This window comes from Calidris pugnax, unplaced genomic scaffold (genome assembly GCF_001431845.1).
Source record: "Calidris pugnax isolate Ruff unplaced genomic scaffold, ASM143184v1 scaffold8, whole genome shotgun sequence".
NCBI classification, from domain to species: Eukaryota; Metazoa; Chordata; class Aves; order Charadriiformes; family Scolopacidae; genus Calidris; species Calidris pugnax.
Genome location: NW_015090830.1, coordinates 1,605,123 through 1,628,350, shown reverse-complemented (window position 1 = coordinate 1,628,350; position 23,228 = coordinate 1,605,123). Strand labels below are relative to the sequence as shown.

The following is a 23,228-nucleotide window of genomic DNA, read 5'->3' as shown; positions in this document are numbered from 1 at the left end:
TATTTTCAGAAGTATTAATCTCCTTTACCTTCCCACTTCCTTCAGAGGCAGTTTCAGGTGACTGAAAAAAAATCAAGCTTTTGCTGCAGTTTTAAAAACTGGTGGGTGTTTAACTCCAAGCAGATCTGGCAACAGTCAATTTAGTGTAATTGTTGTAAACAAACAAAGAAATGTAAAATGAACTTACCGGTAGGAAAAAACAGTTGTTTTGTATACACCACCGTGTCTGATTACTTGAATTAGGAAAACTTGCGTTTGATGAATTAAGAGTTGAGGGAAAAGCTTTCACAGCATTATCCAGGAAAAACTAGAGAAAAACAACGTATAATCCATTAGCTTGTCAGCTGTTTAAGGTCAAAATAGAGAAGAGAAATGGAGAAGCGGAGAAAGCCTTGCCAATAATCATTTAACTTTGGTATTTCACTGGAAATTGAAATAAAAAAGGGAAAATGACGTCACTTGATTACTTGTTCCTGCATGCTCAAACAAAAACAGCTTTGTTAACCTCTATCTGACACTCTCCATTTGAATAAAAGACGAAAGGCTCTTTGTTATATTACTTTCATATATCAGAAGCTCACAAATATGAGAGACAATGATGAAATAAATTCAATATGAATAATTCCTGGGTTTACCTCAGCTGAATCTTATTTAAACACAGGAAGAATTAAAGAAAGAGTAAGAAGTCTTTACTGAAGTTCATTTACACAGATGTAATCCATCCTTTTCATAATAACAACTATGATAATATTTGTACTAATGTTATTGAGACGGAAGAGTGGAATCAGTATCTCCTGGGTCATCAGATTCAGCCAGCTGATGTCACAGATAGCCACCATCATACAGTATCCTTTGAGGTAGAGATCTAGTGCTTTCTTAATGAGTTAGATTTGGCTACATCAATTCCACTACTTTGAATCTCACCACCTACACTATTCATGGCCAGTTCCCATGGTTTTTTTCTACTTCTTCTCATCTTACCCTTTAGCTTTCAGATTGCTCCTTTGTCTCCCTATTATTTATGTTTAATATATTTAATATATTTAATTATAATTATATAATTATATATAATTAATTTATTTAATGCCATCCCAGCCTTTACTATGCTCAGCAATCTATGTTTTTCTAGTCTATTCCCAGAAAACAAGCTCTTCATTCCCCTAATCGTTCTGATAGTCACCCTCTTCCAATTCAACCTTCTGGGTGAGCAAAACTGCAAACACGCTCCCCAGATTTTATCAGTGAGTTGTGCAATACCATTAATACTAATTCTGCAGAAAATATGTTTTCATACATCATAGAATGACAGCTCCCTTGCTCACAGCTACAAAACCTTAATAGCTCACTGCACCTCACGCAGGGGCTCAGACAGATCATGAAGTTATAGCACCTTAAAACATTGCTGCACATTGACGTAATCCCAGCCACAACTAGCATCATGCTGAGCAAATGTGAGGTAGTTTTCCTTTGCTGAGGCTCACTTAGCTAAATGTGGCTTATACTTACCATGATTTAAGAGCAGTCACATGGATGGTTATCGTGATTCAGCCGAGTTGTCACTAAACCCACATAATTAATCAAAATCCTGAACTCATCACATCTCTACCTGATGAACTTCCAACTTGTGTCAGAATTTCTTCTCACTAGTCTGTGTGGAATCTTGCACTCTGTACTAAATTTCATCCTAGTTCTTTTACTCAAATCCTCAGCTGACTTCTTCCTTTCTAAAGTCTCAAGCCTTCCTTCACAGACATTGCCTGTCACATTAATTCATCAGCTTATTTCACGGTCCCTCTCATACAATGTAAATGAAAATCCACACTGGGCTGACCGTTGTAGAGCTCCACAGGTTGCCCCCCTCTCACCCATTGTTCTCTGCATGTAGCCAGTTTGTAACTCACCTTTGAATTTCAAAAACTCACCTTTCCCCATTCCTGTCCTTACCTACTGTCCCAGAGAAAAGCTCACTCAGATTTTGATCTGATCTGGATCAAAACGGTTACTGATTTGCTACCTAACACAAGATCTGGTCAGCCATAGCTCTGTGTAGCCAAGTCCTGAAAACTTCTGAGGACCGAAACCCCACAACCTTCCTTGGCAACGTGTCCCAGCACTGTACTACCTGCAGAGCGACTTTTTTTTTTTTTTTGAAGACTATCCAAACCTGCCAAGCCACTACCCATGGTCAGCACCCATTGATATGTTTTGTGGCACTTCTGAAAAGAGTTTGAAACCATTATCAATGTAACACTACTTCAACAGAAGCAGGATCGGTTACAGACTTGCGAAGGTGATGAATATGCATATATGAATATGTAGATGTAGCAATTCAGAGCATGCTCTAGTGCCTGCGATTGTTGGGTGTGGGGATTGTTGTGGTGGTGGGGTGGGTTTTTTTTTGTTTTGGTGTTGTGTGTGTTTTGGTGGGGTTTTTTTAATGGTTGGACTCAATGATTTCAAAGGTCCCTTCTGTGATTCTCTGATCTGTTACCAAGACTGGTTTACCAGAAGTTGCCATGACCTCTGAGGTAACATGCAGAATGGACCCACCTTTGTCTGTATGGTTGCACTTTCAGGTTGTCTTCCTTTAAAACATGCTTCTGTGTTTGTTCTACGCACATGTTTATGTGCAACTTCACATAATTAACCGCAATCAGTGAATTATACATGCAGGGTCAGTATCAGTAATAGAACAGATAAATCACAACACCAGACCCTGCAAAATGTTAATAAACACCTACAAATTTTGAAACACCCTTCTGTAACTGATCCCAAAGAGCTCTTGTCATGTAGAGTTATATGCACATCCACCCCTTCTCACAGGATGTGTGGGTTAAATGCACACACTCCCTCATCTGGGAGTGTGGGTTACCCAACTTGCACACCCCTCCTGTAAGGAGATGTGGGTACTCTTGCTTTATGTGCACATGTGCAGCTCCCTATGAATTGCTAATGCCCAAGCTGGTGAGAAAGTGCCCCCTGAGTTTGTGCACACATACAAATCTGAGGTGTTGGTCCCTGCTTGTCATGGTCCACACTGTTGTCCCACCAGCTGCAGAGCCAGCAACTCACAGTGTCTCATGGGCAAGCTGCTCTCGCTGGCCGAGGAAGAGGTGTGATGCCAGAGGGGCAACTTAATGCAATGTCAAACCAGGTTTTGACAGTTAGCTGGTCACACTCATAGGTCTCTGCCTCCTGTTAAGAACTTCCATGCTTCTTTTTATACCTTTTTTTCCCCACCCTATTTCCTTCTTTGCTTCCAATTCCCTTTGAAGTGGCTTGGTTTCTGTTTAACGCAGCTGATGCTGGGCTTCCTCTTTAACAGGAACAGTTTTGGGCAAACACCCTCCAGAGAGCTTTAAAGCCGTATTTAATCCCTCTCCCTGTTCTAACTATTTACACTGACATTCTTATCTTAATAAGTGTTGTTCACCAGGTCATTTGCCAAGGGTGGGTAAAGAGTCTCCACATCCCACTAACAGTGCATTTACTTTTTCTGCAAACCTGAAGTAACTGTATTTAGTTTCGGAATCCCATCCCATGCATCTCCACAGAACAAAAGGTTACATATCATGAAGAACTCAAACACAGTTATGTTATATGTACATATAGATGTATATATATTCATATACATTCATTTCTATCAGAGCGTTTTAATTTTGGTTTTGAGGTTCGTACAGGACATTTCTGACCTATAAAAATTATCTCTGTACATAGAATGCTTTATGAAATGTGGCATATATATGAATACATAAATAAACATAGACAGGAAAAGAAAGAGGATGTGGAAATGTTGTCATCTCCCATGAGCCAAACAACAGTTATTTCTGAATGATGAGTTTGTACTTGTCTTTCTTGTCTCTCATCAGTTATCTACATCTGCTATCATGCTTTAGAGATATATATTATTCTTCAGCATAGTATTTTTTGTAAGAGACAGCTCAGTCCTACTAAGCAGTCACACCTACTCAAATGACTCAAATGAAAGCAATATTTTTATGAATACAAATGTTTGCCAGGGAACATCTGAGCACACTACCATTAAATTCTCATTTTAACTTCATATCCTAACAGCTTTCTTCTCTCGTATTCATATAATCTGCAATCTTCAGTTTGAGTTTTTTCCCTCACATGATGAAAATACCTGCTGTGCTGCTATTACTTTCAGTAGAAACCATGTGGTGACAGACCCTCCCCCCACAACATGGGATAAGCAAGTCAGTGCATTTCTCAGTATCTGACCAAGAATCTGCACAAGACTACCTAATACACTAGTTTAGATCTTACTAAAAAGAAAGCCAACTTTCTCACCTAGGTACTTTCAACCCTTCTGTACAATCCAAAGGTACCAGAACCAAGGTTTCACAATGAACATGCTCCTATAGCCTGTAAATGCGACCAAGTCAAATGGGTTGTATCTCAGGTTACTAAGCAAGCGGGCTGGCTGATTTCCACATTAATGTGCATAAAAGAGCATCCAACTAAGAAGAAGGAAAGGTGGCAGAATTTAATATTAAGTGTGCTAATCAAATGCACACTGAAGTAAACAATTATGGAATAAAAAATAAAATGTGTAAAATTTAAATAGTTGCTATGTGAATGAGTTGACCTTGTGACAGGTGGGCAGGAAGGAGACAGATGGGAAATACCCTTCCATTGAACTACACAGAGTAAAATGCAAAATTAATTGGTTCAAGTGTCACAGACACTTCGACTGTCGTCATTAGCCTGTGGTAGCAGGCAGTCATGCAGTAGCCATTTGTAAAGACAAATGCTACTATAGTTTTCTGTGCAAAAATAAGGCATAGGCCTCAGAACACTAAGAAGTGTGCTTTCGCACACCAGTGAGAAACTCCACAGCCCAGAGGTAAGCTCTTTAGGAAGTAGATGCTCCAGGATCAGCAGTTCCAGAGCAGAGCTATGCTTAATCAATGGAAGTACAAACAGCAAAAACAACGGTCTGGCATGCTACCAATAAATGCACCGCAACTCAATTCACAGCTTACATTTAACTCAATCCCATCACTGTTTCCTCTTCCTTATTATACAAAATTATACTGGAAATGGACATGTGAGGACTATAAAGAAAAGCACAGAAAGCATCTTTGTCACCATGTCTCTCTCTCCCCACTATCTTCTTGACTCTTATGAACACACAACTATACTTGATTTTCTGCTGTTGCAGAAGAGCTATGCAGTCTCTTCAAGGCACAATGGTCTACAGTTTTATAATGCTGTTGTAAACAGTTCTTCTTGTTTGTGCCCCTACTCTTTTGTTCAGCAAAAGAGAGCGAGAAGAGTATACTTTCAAGTATGGCAGAAGCATGCAAGTCTAGTATATAGGTTGAACTAGAGGACTCACATTTTTCTTTTTTTTGATCCTCTCAGGCAAACATGCAAGGCATCTCTTCTTTGTTTTCAGTTTTTCTACCAATTCTCCAAATATCCATGTGGCTTAGGAGAACTTTCTTCTCAAAATGCATATCACCACTTGCTTTAAAAAATACCAGTTGGTCTGGCAGATTAGTCAGGAATTTATCCCCAGATACCCACGTTAATGCCCCTAGGAATAATATGGAGAATCCCAGATTCTGGTATAATTCCTCAACTTCATAAACTCACAAGCAGAAGCTTAAGGAGCATCTGGAATTATAAGTTTCTATCTAGACTATTTGAATAAACAAGAGGTGATGCTGAGACATTGGAAAGTTGGAAAAGGATGGCAAAAATCTGGAGTGCTGTACTGGATTGAATAGGAATTTTAAAGCATTTTGTCTCTGGGTTTTTACAGGACTTCTTAGCTTCAAAGTGCTCATACACTTAAATTATTTGGTGTCCTGTGATGTGTCTCCTGTTAATAGTGAAACTTACCAAATTCAAGTTGCTCAGTCATTTCACTTTTATAAAATTTTGTGTGCCAAGTGAAATTGCGTAACTATCTATGTGTCCCCATGTATTCAAGTCCCAGTGTCCCTGTAGAGGCAATATGAGGTGGCAAGCAACTGCCTTGTTCAAAGCTCCCAGCAGCAGTACGTAAGAGAGATGAGGAGCCTGCTGGGCCATTATAGACTCAGATACCATCATGGTATTTGACAGATATGAAGTGATGCTCACTTATGTGGCTTCATCTTTTCTGGACTGTGGAGCAAATGATCGTGTGACAGCATGACTCTCTCTCTCCTCCACACACATTTGAAACACACCAGAACTGCTGTAAACATTATTTCAGGACAGCTCATGCCCAGTGCTTGCTATGTCACCTGCTAGTGCATCTCTGCTAGTCCAGCGTACTTAGACTGATATTGATTTTAGTAAGTTTCTTAAATTCTATCTATAATCTGGAATGGATTTGTGATGGCACCCTGCATGTCCCACTTAAATGACATGACTGCAGCTGTGCATTCCCCTTTCTCCTTCTAACTCCTAGGTCAGGTCAAGCTGTAGGCAGTGTCTGTTTATTCTTCTTAAAAGAAATGCATTAGCCACCCTCCAAAATAGGGTCTTTGATGTTCTAGGCATTGTGGGGACATAATTACAGCATATTGTTCAAAGAGCTCGCCTATTAAAAATACAGCACTGAACAAGGTCAGCAACTGTATTAACAGCTACAGTAAAAAGAAGGTATATTAAGTAAACCAACTTTCTACTAGGAGAATTGAAGCAAGTCTGCTTAGTTATTTGTCATTATTAAAACACGAGATTTCAGCCATGACTAGTGGGACAACAACATGGGGCCAATACTTGCATAATTTAAGGCAGCTCATGCCCACAGAGAGACATTAAACAATGGAGTGGAAATACTCAAACCTCTGTCAGTCTTCACATTTCTACAGACATGTTATTTCAAAGAAGATAGTCCAGTGGTTGAAAATTCACTGGAAGGAAGACAGGAGAGCAAGTAACATCCTGGCTCTGAAAGGTGGTACTCAGGGCACCTTCCTGGTGCAGTATAGCCCTGAGATCCTGCTGCTGTGCCAAGAACCATTCAGGCATTTGATGCAGAAGTCACCGAAACAAAGAGCTCTAGCAGGGCTCTTTCATCATGCCACTTTTGCTGAGATCGCATGAATCCCAGAGGATGGTGAGGCACAATCATTTGATGCATCAAATAGTTATTCATTTGGCTTCCAAGAGCCACCCCTTTGCAGTCATGCAGCCCCACTGTCTCTCTGAGGGCTCTGCGCTGTTCCCTGCAATATACTTTCTCACGTTCTGCTTAATGCAGGTCGACTTCACAAAAACAGCCTTTGTCAGCCATTGCTTGCTGCCCTACGCTATATATGGCACCAGATCTAATGCTCAATGGAAGCGGCATTAGTCACCCTCTCCCTTCAGCTAAGAAATGTTTGATACTTATGTCACATTAGCTGTTTTTTTAACTTCACTCCACTGATCATGACTATGTGCATCTCAAACATGAAGACTAGATACATACTAGATGTATGCTGAAACAGCTAATTTGAAATAAAATTGCACCCCCACTCTTTCCTAATGTCCCTTGACCATAAAGACTGAGTTTTATTTGGCATTTTGGTCTTAATTATGATTTATTAGGTGTGGGATGGTTAGACGCTTTTTATCTCCATTAAATCTTAATGGCTACATTTTGCCTTTTTCTACTGAAAGAGTTCATGGAAATAAATGCAGTTAATGGACTCTGCTATTAAGTACATGTTGCTTGGAGATATAATAATGATACTTCAGAGTCTCTCCCACAATTTGCTATTAATATTAAGGAAATGCAAATTTCACAATCACATTTAAAGTCATTTTTGCTAGTCAAACTATTAAGGTTTAGTTTCAAGGTGGGAATTGTACTTAAAATTATCATCTCATGAATATCATGGAACATGATTATTTGTAATACTGCAGTCATTACTAATAAGGCACAAATACTTTAGAAAATAGCCTATTAAGTTTTACTGTAACATTCAGTCCACATAAAAATGGACTTGAACCAATAAAATTTAAAACTTTTTCTAAAAATTATGTACTGAAAAACTCATTTTTTTGCTAAAACGTCTTTTACTAGTTGAAAGCCAAACCTGAAGTGGGCTGTACACAATAGTAGAACTTAAGTATAAGAGAAAAACAGTTGCTGACCATATCTTCTTTTACTTTTGAACTTAAAAAATAACCATATAGTTGCATGAACTCTATCTCAGAATAGACTTTAAACTCAAGTGTGTTATTTCATTTGTTCTTATACGTTTATAGAGTTCAAACAAAGAGAGATTCTAATCTGACCTACAGTTTACAAGCTACTCCATCTCTGCATGTTGTCCTGTAGCATGCCAAATAACTTTTGTTTGGCTAAAGCTTATCATTCATAAAGGCATACAGGCTTCAGCTGTGGACAAGAAGTGATGGAGAATCAACAGCTTTTCAGAATAATTTGTTTCCATTGCTAACTGCTTTCACTGCTAAAAAGTGAGCTTATTTTCTCATTTTCCAGACACTGCTTCTTTGAGTTTTTCTTTGAGTTTTTCCTCAACAGCCTTCATAACCAAATTCAATTAGTTGAATTTTAAATTTTTGAGCATGGAATTGTTTTTGAGTCTATCTATCTCCTCTCCTTAAAAAAAGCAGGAGAAAGAAAGGAAAACACCTAGTTTCCTTACAAGAAAGCCAACAAAACCAAGACCAGGATCATTTGATAGAAAAAATGGAAAGAAGGTTCTTCCAGAAATTTCAAATGTTCACATTACATCATTCTGACAAGTTTAGTACTTACTGTAACAAATGACTGACTAAGGTTCCCCTGAAATGTTGTGGGAAAACAAAATAAAACATTGTAGGTATTATCAATCTTTAAGTCCTTTATGAACCTCAAGTAACAGAAGTACCAGCAACTCAAGGAAGTGCTTAGACTTGCAATTTCAAAAGCACTGAAGTACAAGTCTCACTCCCTTGAAATGTGACTAATAGCTATGCATTAAGGTTGCAATGAAAACATTTCCTAAATAAATATTACAGCTCCCATTTTGCAAATACAGGACTGAGCAGGAACACTTTCACCATTTTAAGAAATAAATCAAGCTCAGCCCATGAGGCAAAAAAAGGAAGCTTTTTGATCCCATATACTGCTCAACTCATTAGACAACACATCCTTCAATGCACAATAAACAAGGACATTAAGATTCAGGATTTATGCATGGTAATGACAGATCTACTATTTGTTATACTTACAAAAGAATAATAGAATTACATGGATTTTCCCTATTAGAAGAGAAAATACAAGCACAGGCTGAAATGCCTAAAGCAGAGGTAAGCCTTAACAAACTTGTAGTTAAAGACTTTTGAAGTTTTGATGTAACTTTGAATTTTTTTCCTTTTCCGAAAAACAAAGGCAAGCACATGAAATACAATAATGTATACATTATGATCATTTTGAGATGAGCAGAGGAGCATCACAAATCTGAATAAAGCTTAGTTTGTTTTGCACAGTCTTCCATACATCCTGTGAGGAGATAATTCATTCTTTGAGGAATACTCTGTTTATCCAAGCAATGTGTAGATGAGCAAGGGATTTGAACTATTCAAACCTGGGATTTAACTATGTTCTATTCCTTATAAATTAAATTTTTCTTTAATAAACTTAGCCAAGATCCAAGCTCTTGCTGAGCATCCTGTTTGCAGATGTCCCCATTATACAGCATGTTTTCTGTTGCTCTGCTTTACATTTCTGTCGCTGGCAATCATTATCACGTAGGCTCCTGGCATAGCCATGGGCCATAAATTGGACATCTACACACATACTGAACAAAAGCCCCCAAACTTAAAGAACAAAAAACCAAGAAAAATGACCCCCTTTTCCCTTACCATGTTGAACACAGCCATGGTTAATATTATGGCAGTGGTGGTCAATGTAAGAGTGATCCGTGGCCAAGGACGGTTTGCAATTATTCCAGATGATTTCAGGATCCACAACAATGAAGCTGATGCTTTCTTGCTACATTGCTAAGTGCAAAGATTTTAAAAAAGAGAAAATAAAAATAGCTTTAGTTTATTTAATTACTGTAAATAAGGGTAGAATTAAGAAAGCTTAAGATTGAGGGCAGCATTAATCTTGAAACATTGTACAGAGGTATTCAACTATTATACTCTCATAAGAGCTACAGATCATGATTACATATGAAACTAAATGCAAATTTAGTTAAAATATCTGCCATAATATAAATTCTGTTAAATAATTACAATTTTCAAATACTTTTTTAAACATTCAATATACATTCTAATAAAAGCAAATGCAGAGTTGACAGCAGTGGCATTACCTATAATATTAGTAAAAAACAAGTGATCAAAATGACCTCCCTCATCTCAACTGAAAGAGCAATATTTAGTAGCCTCTGGAAACTTCAAAATGTGAATAATGACTCTGCACAGTCTTTGACAGAAAGACAGAGGCCTCTTCATGCAGGATAAAGGCTGTATACATAGTTATATCCCCGTCAATTTACAAAATAATGGGGTTTCTGGGGTTTTCTTTCATTTGTTTGATTATTCATTTTAAATGCAATGTAACTCAAAAAGCAAATCAACTTTCCCTAAAACTATCTGGAAAACAAATAAGCATTTCATATAACAATTGGACAACAATTTGCCACAATAAATCTTTAGTGAATAGACCTTTTTTTTTTTAATATAGCAGCAAAAAATAGCAATAAAAAACTCTGACTCACTTCACCTGCTTCCAAGAACACATTGCAATAGCCTCCATTCACACAGGCATACTGCCTAGAGGCACAAGATGCTCACACAGAATAAACAACAATTTGTGGCACATCCAATAAATATTAATTTTCCCAAAACCTTAGCAATGAGGAGGTAAGGTTGCATAGAAGCATGTTGTGCCCTTTTCAAATGTCAATTTCAACTATTCTGAAACCTCTGTAAAAAAGACAATTAGAAGTTAAGGAACATGACAGTCCCACAAAAGTATTTGCTTTTTATCAACTCGTTTCCTCTATTTAATTAATATTATCAGAGATCACTTTACATATTGTTTTCACCCCATTCACAGCGATGAGAAGACATATAAGCACAGGAAGTCTCTGAAATGAGAACTCAAGCACTAAAAGCTAAAAAATATAGGATTTAATTTACAGCATAACTATTAGTTCAAGTTCAATAGCTATGTCACATTGCACTAAATAACACTATTATCCAATACATGTGATGTAGTTTACGTGAAGGTCTTTGCCATATTGCACATCACTATTTCCCTCCTAATTGTACACTATTTGAACAAGTCCACTGTATAGCTAGAACTTTTTTTACATATTGTTTCCTTCTACGACAGGGAGTTCTGCATACTGCATTGGACAGATTCTGAGTGAATGAAGTCAGTATCAGGAAGGTCAAAACAATACTCAGAATCTCAAGAATGGAAAAGAAAAGCGAAAAAATAGGCAGCTTTACATACATGTTACTCCTCCCCCATATTGAAAAAAATCCCACATAAACTCAAAGGACCTGTATTTTTGAGCAAGAAACTCCTGCTCAAATGACTGTTTGAACTTCCAAACCTTGTTCTCCACCCCTAAGTACATAGCAAATTTCAAGATAATCTGAATCCATATGTAGATTTTAGAAACGTTTTGTCGGCCTTCCCACTTTAATACAGTTAAAAGCACAGAGCCTAGATCGCTGGACACAAGGAATGGATCTGTGTGAAAATGAATCATTCAGTTATCTGTCTAGTCTGCCTAAAACCTAATGAGTCAGTGAGCATGGATTTATGGCTAATTAAAACAGTCATGAAATCATGCCTTAAATTACTCTTTGCCTTTGTTATAGCACACCTGAACTTTACTACAACCTCAGCAACGTTGTTCTCTGATTTTCTTGGAAGTTTAGAAGTAGCTGGAAAAGTTTAAGTTGGATTAGGGACAAAACTAGGCAGAAACACCAAGAAAGTACAAGGAATATAAAGAGGCTAAGAAACGATATAGATAAAGCAGTACATCATGTTCTCCTTTCTGAATTGTGTTACAGGGAGCTACTTTAGGATAAGAAATTCCAAGAAAAGAAGCTAAACCAGAAACATTTTATTATGAATTTTATTGGGTTTAGGTTATCTGACTAAAAGCTAATCAAATTAAACACAAAGACCTGGCGATGATCTAAAGAACAATGATCAGTGATGGAACCAAAATAACCTCATCAGTGAAGAACAGAAGCCACTGAATCTGCTGCTTCTAAGACCATTGAAGGAGAATGTTTCAGCCACAGTTTCTGATGGGAAACCTGCCAAGAAACCTCAATTAAAAGAACTCCCTTTCCAGAATGTCCTGCAAACTGAAGGTGATTACTGCCTGAAAGGATAGTATACTGGTACAGGGCAGATAATTCTGCAATGGAACAGAGCAAAACTACAGATTGTGTAAAATATTATGGCATGTTTTAAGGGCATTGGGGGTATATGGAAAACTTACAGGATGTTTAGGGGATGGGACAAATGTGAATCATGGACAAGGGCAGGCCAATGGAGAACAGAGGGAATGAAAGGAAATGGCTGTATGTAAATGCTTTTCTAAATATGTCTGTTGCACATTCTTATTACATCCTATCTCTAACCATCTTCTGTGTAAGTGCAGCCCTTATTCTGAGCCTGTATGTGTGCAAATGCCAGCAAACTTCACGCTGGACCAGGTGGTGAGCAGCACAGGGTGGGTGCCAGACACTGGAGAGAGAGAGATCATATGTCTGAGGCAATTGAGGACGTGGGTGCCAGCAACTGAAGTGTCTCGGATCAGTCCCTGGACAGATCCATAGGGTGTGTGTGAGAGTGTGTGTGTACGATTAGGATACTTCAAGCTGGATCGGCTGGTAAATAGGAGATCTACATTTGGAGAGACCCAAGGTTTGAGACAGTCACTGTGTAAGGTGGGCAGAGGCTGGGCGTGGATATTGTGTCAATTTGAAGTCCATACTGAGTAAACCACAAATGCGAGTGTGCCTGTGGATGACTACAGTCAGGGTGTGCGTATGTTCTGCTGGCAAACGTCTCTCCTGATCAGCCAGAAAGGAGGAACTAGACCTTCAGTGGTGCTCATATTTACGTGACGGCTCCTTGCTTTTACATGGGTGCTGGTAAAAGAGCTGCTCTGTCTGCGCGGTTGTCCTACGTGTACAGTGTATGCCTGTGTGCCTGTTGGGAATACGTACTCAGCCTCACTGCTGGTTGTACCTGGGACACAGTACTGACAGCCTCCCATCGATGGGAGTGGGACAGGGGGATCCCCTGCATCTTTAATTCTGTCAAACTGGGCTCCAGTGGACCAGGAAGGAGCACTCCCCTTGCTCTTGAATTCCACTGGATTCCACAAGCTCTAGCAGATCTCATTTGCAATTGCAGAACTTTAAAAAAACATGGCTCAGTAACAGATGCAAAACAACATCACAAAAATAAATGCTTTCATGTTTTTCCAGTGCTAAGCAACGTAAATTGATGGTTTCCTCTGCACAAACGAGCAACTTGTGTTAATTCTGAAGATAAAATTAAGTTTCACAAAGAAAATGTCTGATGATTCCTAATATCTAAATACAGGAATGTTGGTGTCAAATGATGGAGACTTCTCAAACTTTTCTATTGTAACAGCAACACTTCCAATTGTTATATTTGAACTTTCTTTATTTTTTGAAAGTAATCATTGAAAAAATTACAGTACAGAATTGCTGAGGTTACTTAGCAATGTCCATGCTGAGAACTGCATTTATAGCTGAGGACTGCTTTATTGTTTTCTAAGTACCTGTATATTTTTGAACACACTAATGTAACTTCTGTACCAAAATTCCTTGCAATAATTCTAAATTTCCTTTCTTTGAAAGTTTTTTGATCAGTATCACCCGACTTTGCTAATGTATTTTAGCAGGGAGGAACTAATTGGACTGATTTACTATATTTCTTAAAAAAGCTATTTTTCTGCTTCCATTAAAAAATAAATTATGTTCTCTGGGTAAGTTTATCACTAAGAAAAGTTCTGGAGAATAAAATAAATTTCAGGAAACAATATAACATTCAGCCAGTATGAAACAATATATCATTCAGCCACTGTGATTAAGCAATAAAGAGATTCCATTCTTCCACCTGCTGCTGCTGCTAAAATTATAGATACTGCTGTCTCTGACCTGAAGAAAAATGTGAGCATTGTTAGACTGCAACTTCAAAAATGGAGTTGTAGATAGTTATTTCCACTTGTAAAACAGAAGCCCACCAGAACTCAGTGATGCATTTCTTGACAGGTTGTTGCTATGAGTTCTGGAGGGTAAGGACCTCCTATTGGTACTCCTATTTGGTACATCTGTCATGCCCACCTAGTTTGATAAATAGATGAGAGGTCTCTCTAACAGCAGAGAAAGCAGCTTGCACAGGTTAAGCCAATGAGGTTCCTGAAAGGAAAACTTGTGACAAAACCCTGATTCACACAAAAGATCTTTAAACCATTGAGTCGAAATTCCTTGGAAAACATGAAAGCATACACTGCTGATCTGTATTTCTCTACGTGAGTGTTCAGGTGTGCTGAACTTCATTTCACTTTTGAGCAGTCTAAATCCAGTCCTTATAGCACAAGTGCAGCAGTTCTGTACTGCTGAAAATTATGGGAACTCCTGGAAGAAGGAGTGGTGGGGTGATCATCAAATGCAGACTCTTAATAGCACTGGTAGAACTATGCAGGTTTATTTTGCTGATTCATTAGCTTACATCAAACACCTTTTCTTGTAAATGTTATGTCTCATTTGAAATTTTCTTAAGAAAATGGAGAATTAGATGAAAGAAAGAAAGTAATCATTTCTAGAAAGCATGTGAGAAGGGTAAGATATCAGATCTCAATAGCATTAGCTTCTGTGTTTATTCTAAGCAGAGCTGGCAGAATATGGTTCAGTGTTTACCATTTACCAACTAGAAATAATAGGTATTTGTTGTATGAAAGGTGACTAATGTATTGCCTTTTCATCTGAACATGTTAATTCTGATACGACAGCTCAGCATGGTAGTGAGTAATAACTTATTTTGAATATTCAAGTTATTAAAATGTATCCTGTGTTGTCTTTCCACACACAAAAACCTACTTCAGCATTTAACAAAATGAATGCTGTCTTTCTGAGTGAGATCAAGAACTGGTGCGAGAATTAATTGTGACAGCTATGTTGTAGATGAAAGACAGTGTCATAAGAGCTGTCACACTTCTCCTTCACACGCTAGCAGAGGTTGGAACATCTTGACTGAAGGCCTCTTATTTACAGAAAACCAGTGAATCACATTTTCTATAGTTCTATTATTGTTCGTTTCATTTTGCATTCAAATACGACTTAATATTTTACTAATACTGATGTTATAAAGAATGAAATTAAGAGAAACAGAAAGCCCCCAAAATCAGATTATTTTCATGTTTGTTTTCACTCAGACTTGAAGAAGACACCAAAGTTAAATCCAAAGAACAGGCTGACTGACTGACAACGATTACACTGACCTAAGCTTGGAGAAAGGTGATTTTTGTATAGAGACACAAGCTTATACTTTACATACTTTCTAATGGTCCTATTGTTGATAAAAAGTACTTCTGAGTACTATAACACCAAGCTTTTGAAATCCATGGTGGCACTTGTAAATCTAAGCCAGGTGTTTTGAGTCACACAAAATGCATCTAGGTGAAGAGTCTACTCAACTTAGATTGGTTACAACCGGTTTGACAAAAGCTAGAATCCTGAATAAAGAAATAACAGGAAAAACTAAAGTTGGTATCACATTTTTAATTTCACCACATTTTGCAGTGTTTATTATCCTTCACAAACGGTCACATTAAGATGGCCATATGGTTCACTTCAACGGCTCATTCAAAGGAAAGAACACAGCAGTGAGCCATATAAATATGCCTTCAGGCACACAGGGTTCAGTCCTGGTACCTCCTGTGCTACTTTCCTCATTCAAAAAAATGTACATTTGCTTTTTTACACACTATTTTAAGGTAAGACATCCTCAGTCCATCCCATTGAAGTTTTTATGTTTCACATGAAATATTTAAAGAGCCTCTGGCTTTGAGAAAGTGCAAAGCTGAATGACTTTTTAAAGATAGTGCTCAGGGCATTGAACTAGAAGGAGTTCTGAATGCTACATTCTACCTTCACCAAGTCTTGATCTGCAAGTCAGACGCTACCACCCAAAAACTGCCTCACACAACAGGAGTCCCGACCTGTGGCCATATTGCACTACTTACATATTATGGATACCACCTCTCAGGTAATACATGTAAAAGAACCTTCAAAACAATCTGGTTGCTCTCTGCTTTCATCCTGTAGGGAAAATTGCATACTGGACTGTTGGTATTAGGAAGCACATCTCTTTATCTGGAGGTAACTTACAATCTCATCCTGGGAAAAGATACTAAAAGGCAGAATTACTGGATTTTAAAAAAATTCAAAATAGTCTCACTCATCAAAAAATATTAAAAAAGGAACTTATTGGCACAACAGACATAAGAAACTTGTGGTTCTCACCAGGTAAGGCAACTTCTTCAGTTGGTCACTATCACATAGGATGTCATCATAACCATATAACTCAAGAAGGAGTAAGAAGGATTTTTATTAGTGAAATCAGTGTATTTCTAACAGTTCCTGAAGTTTGAGCATGGTACCTAACTTAGTGATGATGGATTTGCCGCTGCAGTGCCTGTGCTAGAGACTCGTCAGAATGACTTTTAGCTTTAATGAGCCTCTTTCATGGACCCTGCTGTAGGTGGAAAGTGCCTCACTGGGTTCTCCCCGCCTACCCTCATTCTTGTTTTAATCTTAATTTACAAGGAAAGCCTTACTGTTGAAGAAACTGAAGGGCCTCAATCTTTCATTCATATCTGTGTTGAGAGACGCTCACATCAGAAATAAGACTTCAAGTTGAAAATAATTTTGAAGTAGTGCTGGTGCTGATATTCCTGTCCTTGCAGAGCTTTTACGTATCTTAAGTGTACACAGTCTTTCTGACTGTCAAGTACTAATGATAATTTTTTTAGAGTAAAGTACAAATCCCTGCAAACAAAAGTAAAGACTGTATATCACTTTATACAGTGGTGTGGTGTAATGCAACTAATAAATAACATTCTGTCCTCTCGCAGGGACAGGACCGCTCACATACTGGCCGCACTTTGACAGATGCTCCAGTGACCTCAAATCACAGCATCTTTCTCAACTGTGGAGCCAGTTATTTTCTGATATTTGTTTTGTTAGTATCGTGTTCTGCTAATTCCATAGTCCAGTAGGGTATTTAAGAGAGACTATAAATGTGTTCAGATGAGATGACAGGAAAGAAATATTTTTACTTTTGATTTTCCTTGTTAGCTGAAATAGCTAAATAGATTTGCAAGGTACACACATATGCAACAAAACCCCTTAATAATGGAAAATAACTGGCACAAAGAGTATATGGTATCAATTAAATGCACTCATATCACAGGTAACACAAAGAAATTCCTGAGACAGTATTTGAATCGATGCACAAAGAACACCTGCTTGAGACTAATACTTCTTCAGCCAGCTACCTCAGCTACCACAGAGATCTTTCCTTTACCCGCTTACTGTGGTTTTTTTTCCTATTGATTGCATTACATTTTCCAATGTACCGTTTAGGTAACCAGATCTCTGCTTCCCTGCATTCACATCAGGAGGTAAAACACATCTAACAGTTACCAGGTCTGAGGCATTTCACATTCATTCTATGAACTCGTCTATACTTCAAGGAGATAAAAAGACACAGAAAATATATGAGCTAAAGGACAATCACCATCTTCTATCTGCATGTAATTTGGGAAGGAAACTTCCCAAGGAGTATTCAAATAAAATATTCAAAATTAACAAAAAAGAATAGCCTACATTTAAAATATGGTTTTAACACCAAAAAACACTCATACTCTTAAGATTTAACCCTGAATACTGTGATTATCTAAAAAAGTAAAAAAATAAATAAAAAAATAAATAAAAAATGCACAGGCGCAAAGAAGTAATTAGAACATAAAAGATAAAAATCTATCTCATGTTTCAGGACATATGCCAATTTTACCCGGGACTGATGAAGTTTTAATGCCTATGGCAAAGGACTGTTTCTATGAGAACTGTCAGCCCTGCCCGCCCTCAGCCTGGCTGCCCAGGACACACCACAAAGGCAGGCTCCGGGAGTCTGCAACCTCCTCATTTGTGCTACTGCTCTGCCACATCCTTTGACAGAAACATTCCTGCTCTAATTTAATGGCTGATGTTATCACTCCCCAACAGAATGAGTTGGACCGCACTGCAGTGCTGCCGAACAGTCAAATCAACTAATCATAAACTCAAGAGTGAAAGAGTGAGCATAAATCTCTTCTTACAATGTTGTAATTAAATTCCCTAAGAGCTAATAATTTTAGCATTACAGCCTGGATTTTTTTCGTTCTTTTTCATTTATCCAATGAAATGAAAATCATCCGGAGAAACTTGTTCCAAGTTGGTTTTTTGTGTGACTTACTCTGAGGTGGTGACAGCCATTGATAATTAGTGGAGCCTGAGAGGGCAAAGCATCTAAATATTGAGAGAAGCATGTAAACACAGTGACACCCAGGTGTCCCAGCTTGCTGGCACTACAGGTCCCGCTCTATAAATCTCCTAACAATCACGTAAATATTTGAGCACTGATGCAAGTTTATGTACCGGGTGCAGGTGCCTGGGTTGGTGGTGGGGTCTGCATGGCCGGCCCCTGTGGTGAGGGGCCAGGGCTGCCCCCAGCCAGACACAGCGGGTTCCAACTTACTCCAACAGCCCCATCGAAGGGCACAGCTGAGCCCCCCAGCCACGGGGAAAGCCTGTGTCAGACAGGGCAGAAAATTCTGGGGAGAGAGAGGAGGAGGGAACAAAAAGGGTGAGAAACAGCAGAGGGAACACCAAGGTTGGAGAAGGAGGAGGTCCACACTGCATCCCATGGAGGACTCATGCTGGAGCAGGTGGATGTTCCTGAAGGAACGGCAGGGTGTGGAGACCCCACGCCGCTGGAGCAGGGTGAAAGTCTGATGGGAAGGAAAAGCAGAAAGAAACGTTTATGTACTCACCACCCTCCACCCCAACTTGCATTGTGGGAGAGGGAGGTAGAGGAGTCTGGAGGGAAGGAGTGAAGCTGAGTTTGGGAGAGGGGGAGGAACAGTGTGGCTTTAATGTTTTTGTTTCTTACCTGAGAAACAGCAGAGGGAACACCAAGGTTGGAGAAGGAGGAGGTCCACACTGCATCCCATGGAGGACTCATGCTGGAGCAGGTGGATGTTCCTGAAGGAACGGCAGGGTGTGGAGACCCCACGCCGCTGGAGCAGGGTGAAAGTCTGATGGGAAGGAAAAGCAGAAAGAAACGTTTATGTACTCACCACCCTCCACCCCAACTTGCATTGTGGGAGAGGGAGGTAGAGGAGTCTGGAGGGAAGGAGTGAAGCTGAGTTTGGGAGAGGGGGAGGAACAGTGTGGCTTTAATGTTTTTGTTTCTTACCACCCAAACCTATTTTAATTGGCAATAAATTAAATTAATTTTCCCCAAGTTGAATCTGCTTTGTCCGTGACAGTAACTGATAAGGGATCTCCCTGCCTTTATCTCAACCCATGGGCCTTCTCATCCTATTTTCCACCCAGAGGCAGTGCAGCGGGTTAGTTAGCAGCTGGGTGGGTGCCTGGCCAATAGCCAAGGCCAATCCACCACAGTTCATCTGTCAGGGTCAGTCAGGCCTAAAAGATTGACTGGATTTTGGCACATTTTTAGAAGAGAGATATGTGGTGATTTAAAACTCTGTATTACGTACACGTGTGTCTACAGACAAGCAGATCTACAAGGGTATCCAAAATATACCCCCTCTGAGAAAGAGGTGGGAAAAACCAACACTGACAGAAAAAAAATCCAAACCCAATCGGGATTCGGATGATAAAACTTGATTTCTGTCAACACTGACACTATACAGATATTGATATTTGTTCACTTGAGAATGTCAGACTTTTTCTTCTAGAAAGAAAGCTCTTACAGTTATGGGTAGTATACTGCAACGTATACGCTACTGAAGCAGAACAGGGTGTCACCATGGTTAAAGCTGCAAAACAATATGTGGATTTTGACATGAAGGAAGAAATCTTAGCGAAAGGATGGGAAAGATAAACCTACTGCCTCTTTTGTTAGCTGCCTCTCATAAACTATGTCCACGCTTGTGAAGGAAAGACAACGAAGCATCAACAATGGTCATAACTTACTTGCTGAGAGGTTTCTTATCAGCATAGCTTCTGCATTAGAGCAGCTGAACTCATAAAGACAGACATAAATAGCTCCTCTTCAAGCTATTTAGGTTAGAACATGACATCTCACAAGTCAACAGAAATGCAATAATAGGTCTCCACTTCTGGGAAGTATTTACAGGACATAGGAAAAACAGCACTGAAAATAGGTGTTAAATATTACTCAAGCGGCACAACTCCTCAACTCTGGCTTAGGATATTTGCTTATCCATCCCTTTAAATTCAGAAAAATAAGTTTGTATTCCTCATAAGCTACATTATAAATATAAGCCCCAGGAGAGTGTAAGTTCCAGCATTTCTTGATACCATTTTATTGGCACCTCTTCTTCCTACAGGAAAAAAGCTGTTTTTTCCTTGGAGGATGTTTTTTAAAATTTGCTTATTCAACAGCAATACTCCATCATTTTACTCTTATGTCAATAAAAATACAGCAATCAAGCATGACACTACATGAGAACTAATTTTTGCTGGTAAGTAGTAGCAATACCTCTAGGACCTCACTCCAAGGATTTAAGATATTTAAATATAATGTTGCATTATATCTCAGATGAATTCCTGAGCAGTGGCAGCATCCCTACCTTATTGGAAAGACAACTGAAATGTAGATTAATTACATTTTCTTAAAAACATGTCCTGGTTAATTACAAGCCTCACAAGGGAAGAGGAGAAATTATAAAATCCTGCTTCCTCTGTTTCTCGCTTCAACTGCCAGGCCACCTTTCCTTACTGTTTTACTGCATAGTGATATAATTGTCTTTCCCATGTGTATGTTTTGCTTTTTTATAAAAGATCTTTCTCAGCTTTCTCCCTGGGAGCTTGTGGAAAAATGTAAAGATAGAGAAGGCAAAGTGGGAATTAAGAGACAAGTATACAGGTAATTACATGCAAGATTCAATGTGCATCCACTTTCTTACAAATCCTGGAATACCTTGTTCTAGATGGAGCTCCATCTTAGAGCTATTTGAGAATGACTGAAAGGAGGACAATAATACTTGTTAATTGTATTGTGAAATGCTGAAAGGTTTGCCCAAATCTTGAATTAAATGAAATTCTCAAATTCAGCATATTAGTGGATACACTGATAGGCATTACAATAACACCTGGACCACTCAGTGGCAAAATTAGAATTTTACTGTAAAATGTTTATATATCAAATTAAATTGCTTTAGTGGAGTATTCTCTAAACTCAGAAAATGGTCTTATATAATACTTAAAGAAATACACAGTTCCCCAAATTAAAGCACTCATAAAATGTTACCTCCTGTACGCACAACAGTAAAAATTTTGAAAAGACAATCAATGAAACAATAATGCAAACCTCTCAGAGGATCCAGCTTCACATGGAGGAAAGAAAGTATCAGTATAGGTACAGACAGTCACCACACTGGCATTTTCTGTTTTTCAGACAAATTAGAGCATTTTATAGTACGTTAAGATGGACAAAACAATGTCCTCAGAAGCCTGAGTGTGCAAGCCTTTCTTATTTAACTGGTACTCTGCAAAGGCAGAGTGACTTGGCAAAATCAGAACATGTTATTTAAAGGAAACCATTAACTACTGGATTACATTTCCTTGAATACCTACCAAAAGCTGTCCAGCAAAGCAGATAAACAAAATGAAGGAAAGCAGGAGAAACGCAGCCCCAAAGGAAATTCCAAGAATAGATGTTCTACAAGAAATAAGAAAACATGTATTAATTTCTCTGTTACATATTTTTAGCATGACCTTTCTTTATGAACAATACCAATGATACGAAAAAATTCAACTTCCAAACAGCAACACCATGGAAAAACTATTCCACTCCTTACCAGAATGACAGGCCTTTTTCCTCCTATTTTTTCAACTCAGGAATGCTTGAATTGGCTTTACCTCTCAATTTTTGGAACTATTACCATGAGAAGATAACAATTTCTGCATAAATGAGTTAAATGACAGAGTGCATTAACACCAGCAATGTTTGGGATGTTTTTTTTTTTGTAGTTTTTACTTTAGAAAGCCTGTATTAATGAAGATCCTTATTGCTTTATTTTTATGCTGTTGATTATATAATTTAAGAAGCTAGTAGATATAAAAAAGCACCTTTTTGGTAGCGTATGTTCCCACCGCAAGGTAGGAAAAGCAGTAGCATGGGACAGGGCTATCCAGTTTTTAGTGTCTCGCGGCTGGAACCTGTGATACTTGTGATATTGCAGTCTCTCAGCCAGCACAGGCCCTGATCAGAGACTGCTATTTCCTTAACAGAGAGGGGCTCAACACCTCTGAAAACTCCATTTTGTATCAAATTTGACTGGCTGGCCAGTAGATTCTGAAGTATCAGAGGAAAGGATAGGAAAACTAAACACCATGAGGAAAAGAAAAAACACCAACAGACTTTAAGGAAAAAAAAACATTGAGTAATCTGTACTCTTCCTGAAATCATCCTTACCCAGCGTTCTAGCTCATCCTTTTCTTGTATGTTATAAAGTATAGCCAAAATAGCATTGCTGGATGCTCAGTAAACAGAAACAGGGATGCAGAAACAATCTGTGCATGCATTCACTCTGAAAATGTGGAAATCTCTCTATATGAATACCACAGTAGAATGTAATTGCTCCATCAGACACTGTACAAGAGCTACTTAGCATGGCTGCCTAGGGAAAGATGCAGCGGGACCTAATTATGTTTAATGAATGCTAAGAGGAGATCAGAAGCTCTGGACCAACTAAGTTGTTTAAGCAAGGGAACTAGATGCTGTCATGAAGTCCCTCACCTAAGCATCTGCTTTCAGTTTTAACCACATAATTGATATTTTTACAGAATTAAAAAATATCTCTCAAGTCCTTTGAGAACCAGCAAATACCTTGTTTTATTAGACCTTATATGATAGAAATTTTGGCATGTTTTTTTAGAAATGTTTTATATCCCTGCTTTTTCCACAAACACGTTAAGTTAGCTCCTCCATAAAT

General features: G+C 38.5%; 1 protein-coding gene across 1 annotated transcript in view; it reads right to left on the bottom strand.

Annotated features, from left to right (window-relative positions):
• ADCY2 (adenylate cyclase 2 (brain)) overlaps window positions 1-23,228 on the bottom strand; it is a 198,162-nt gene that overhangs the window by 31,806 nt on the left and 143,128 nt on the right. Inside the window, exons 14-16 of the mRNA XM_014941045.1 lie at window positions 21,868-21,952; window positions 9,823-9,960; window positions 188-307 (exon numbers count right to left, since the gene is read on the bottom strand). Coding sequence (XP_014796531.1) covers window positions 188-307; window positions 9,823-9,960; window positions 21,868-21,952 — 343 coding nt within the window. The remainder of the gene's footprint in view (window positions 1-187; window positions 308-9,822; window positions 9,961-21,867; window positions 21,953-23,228) is intronic.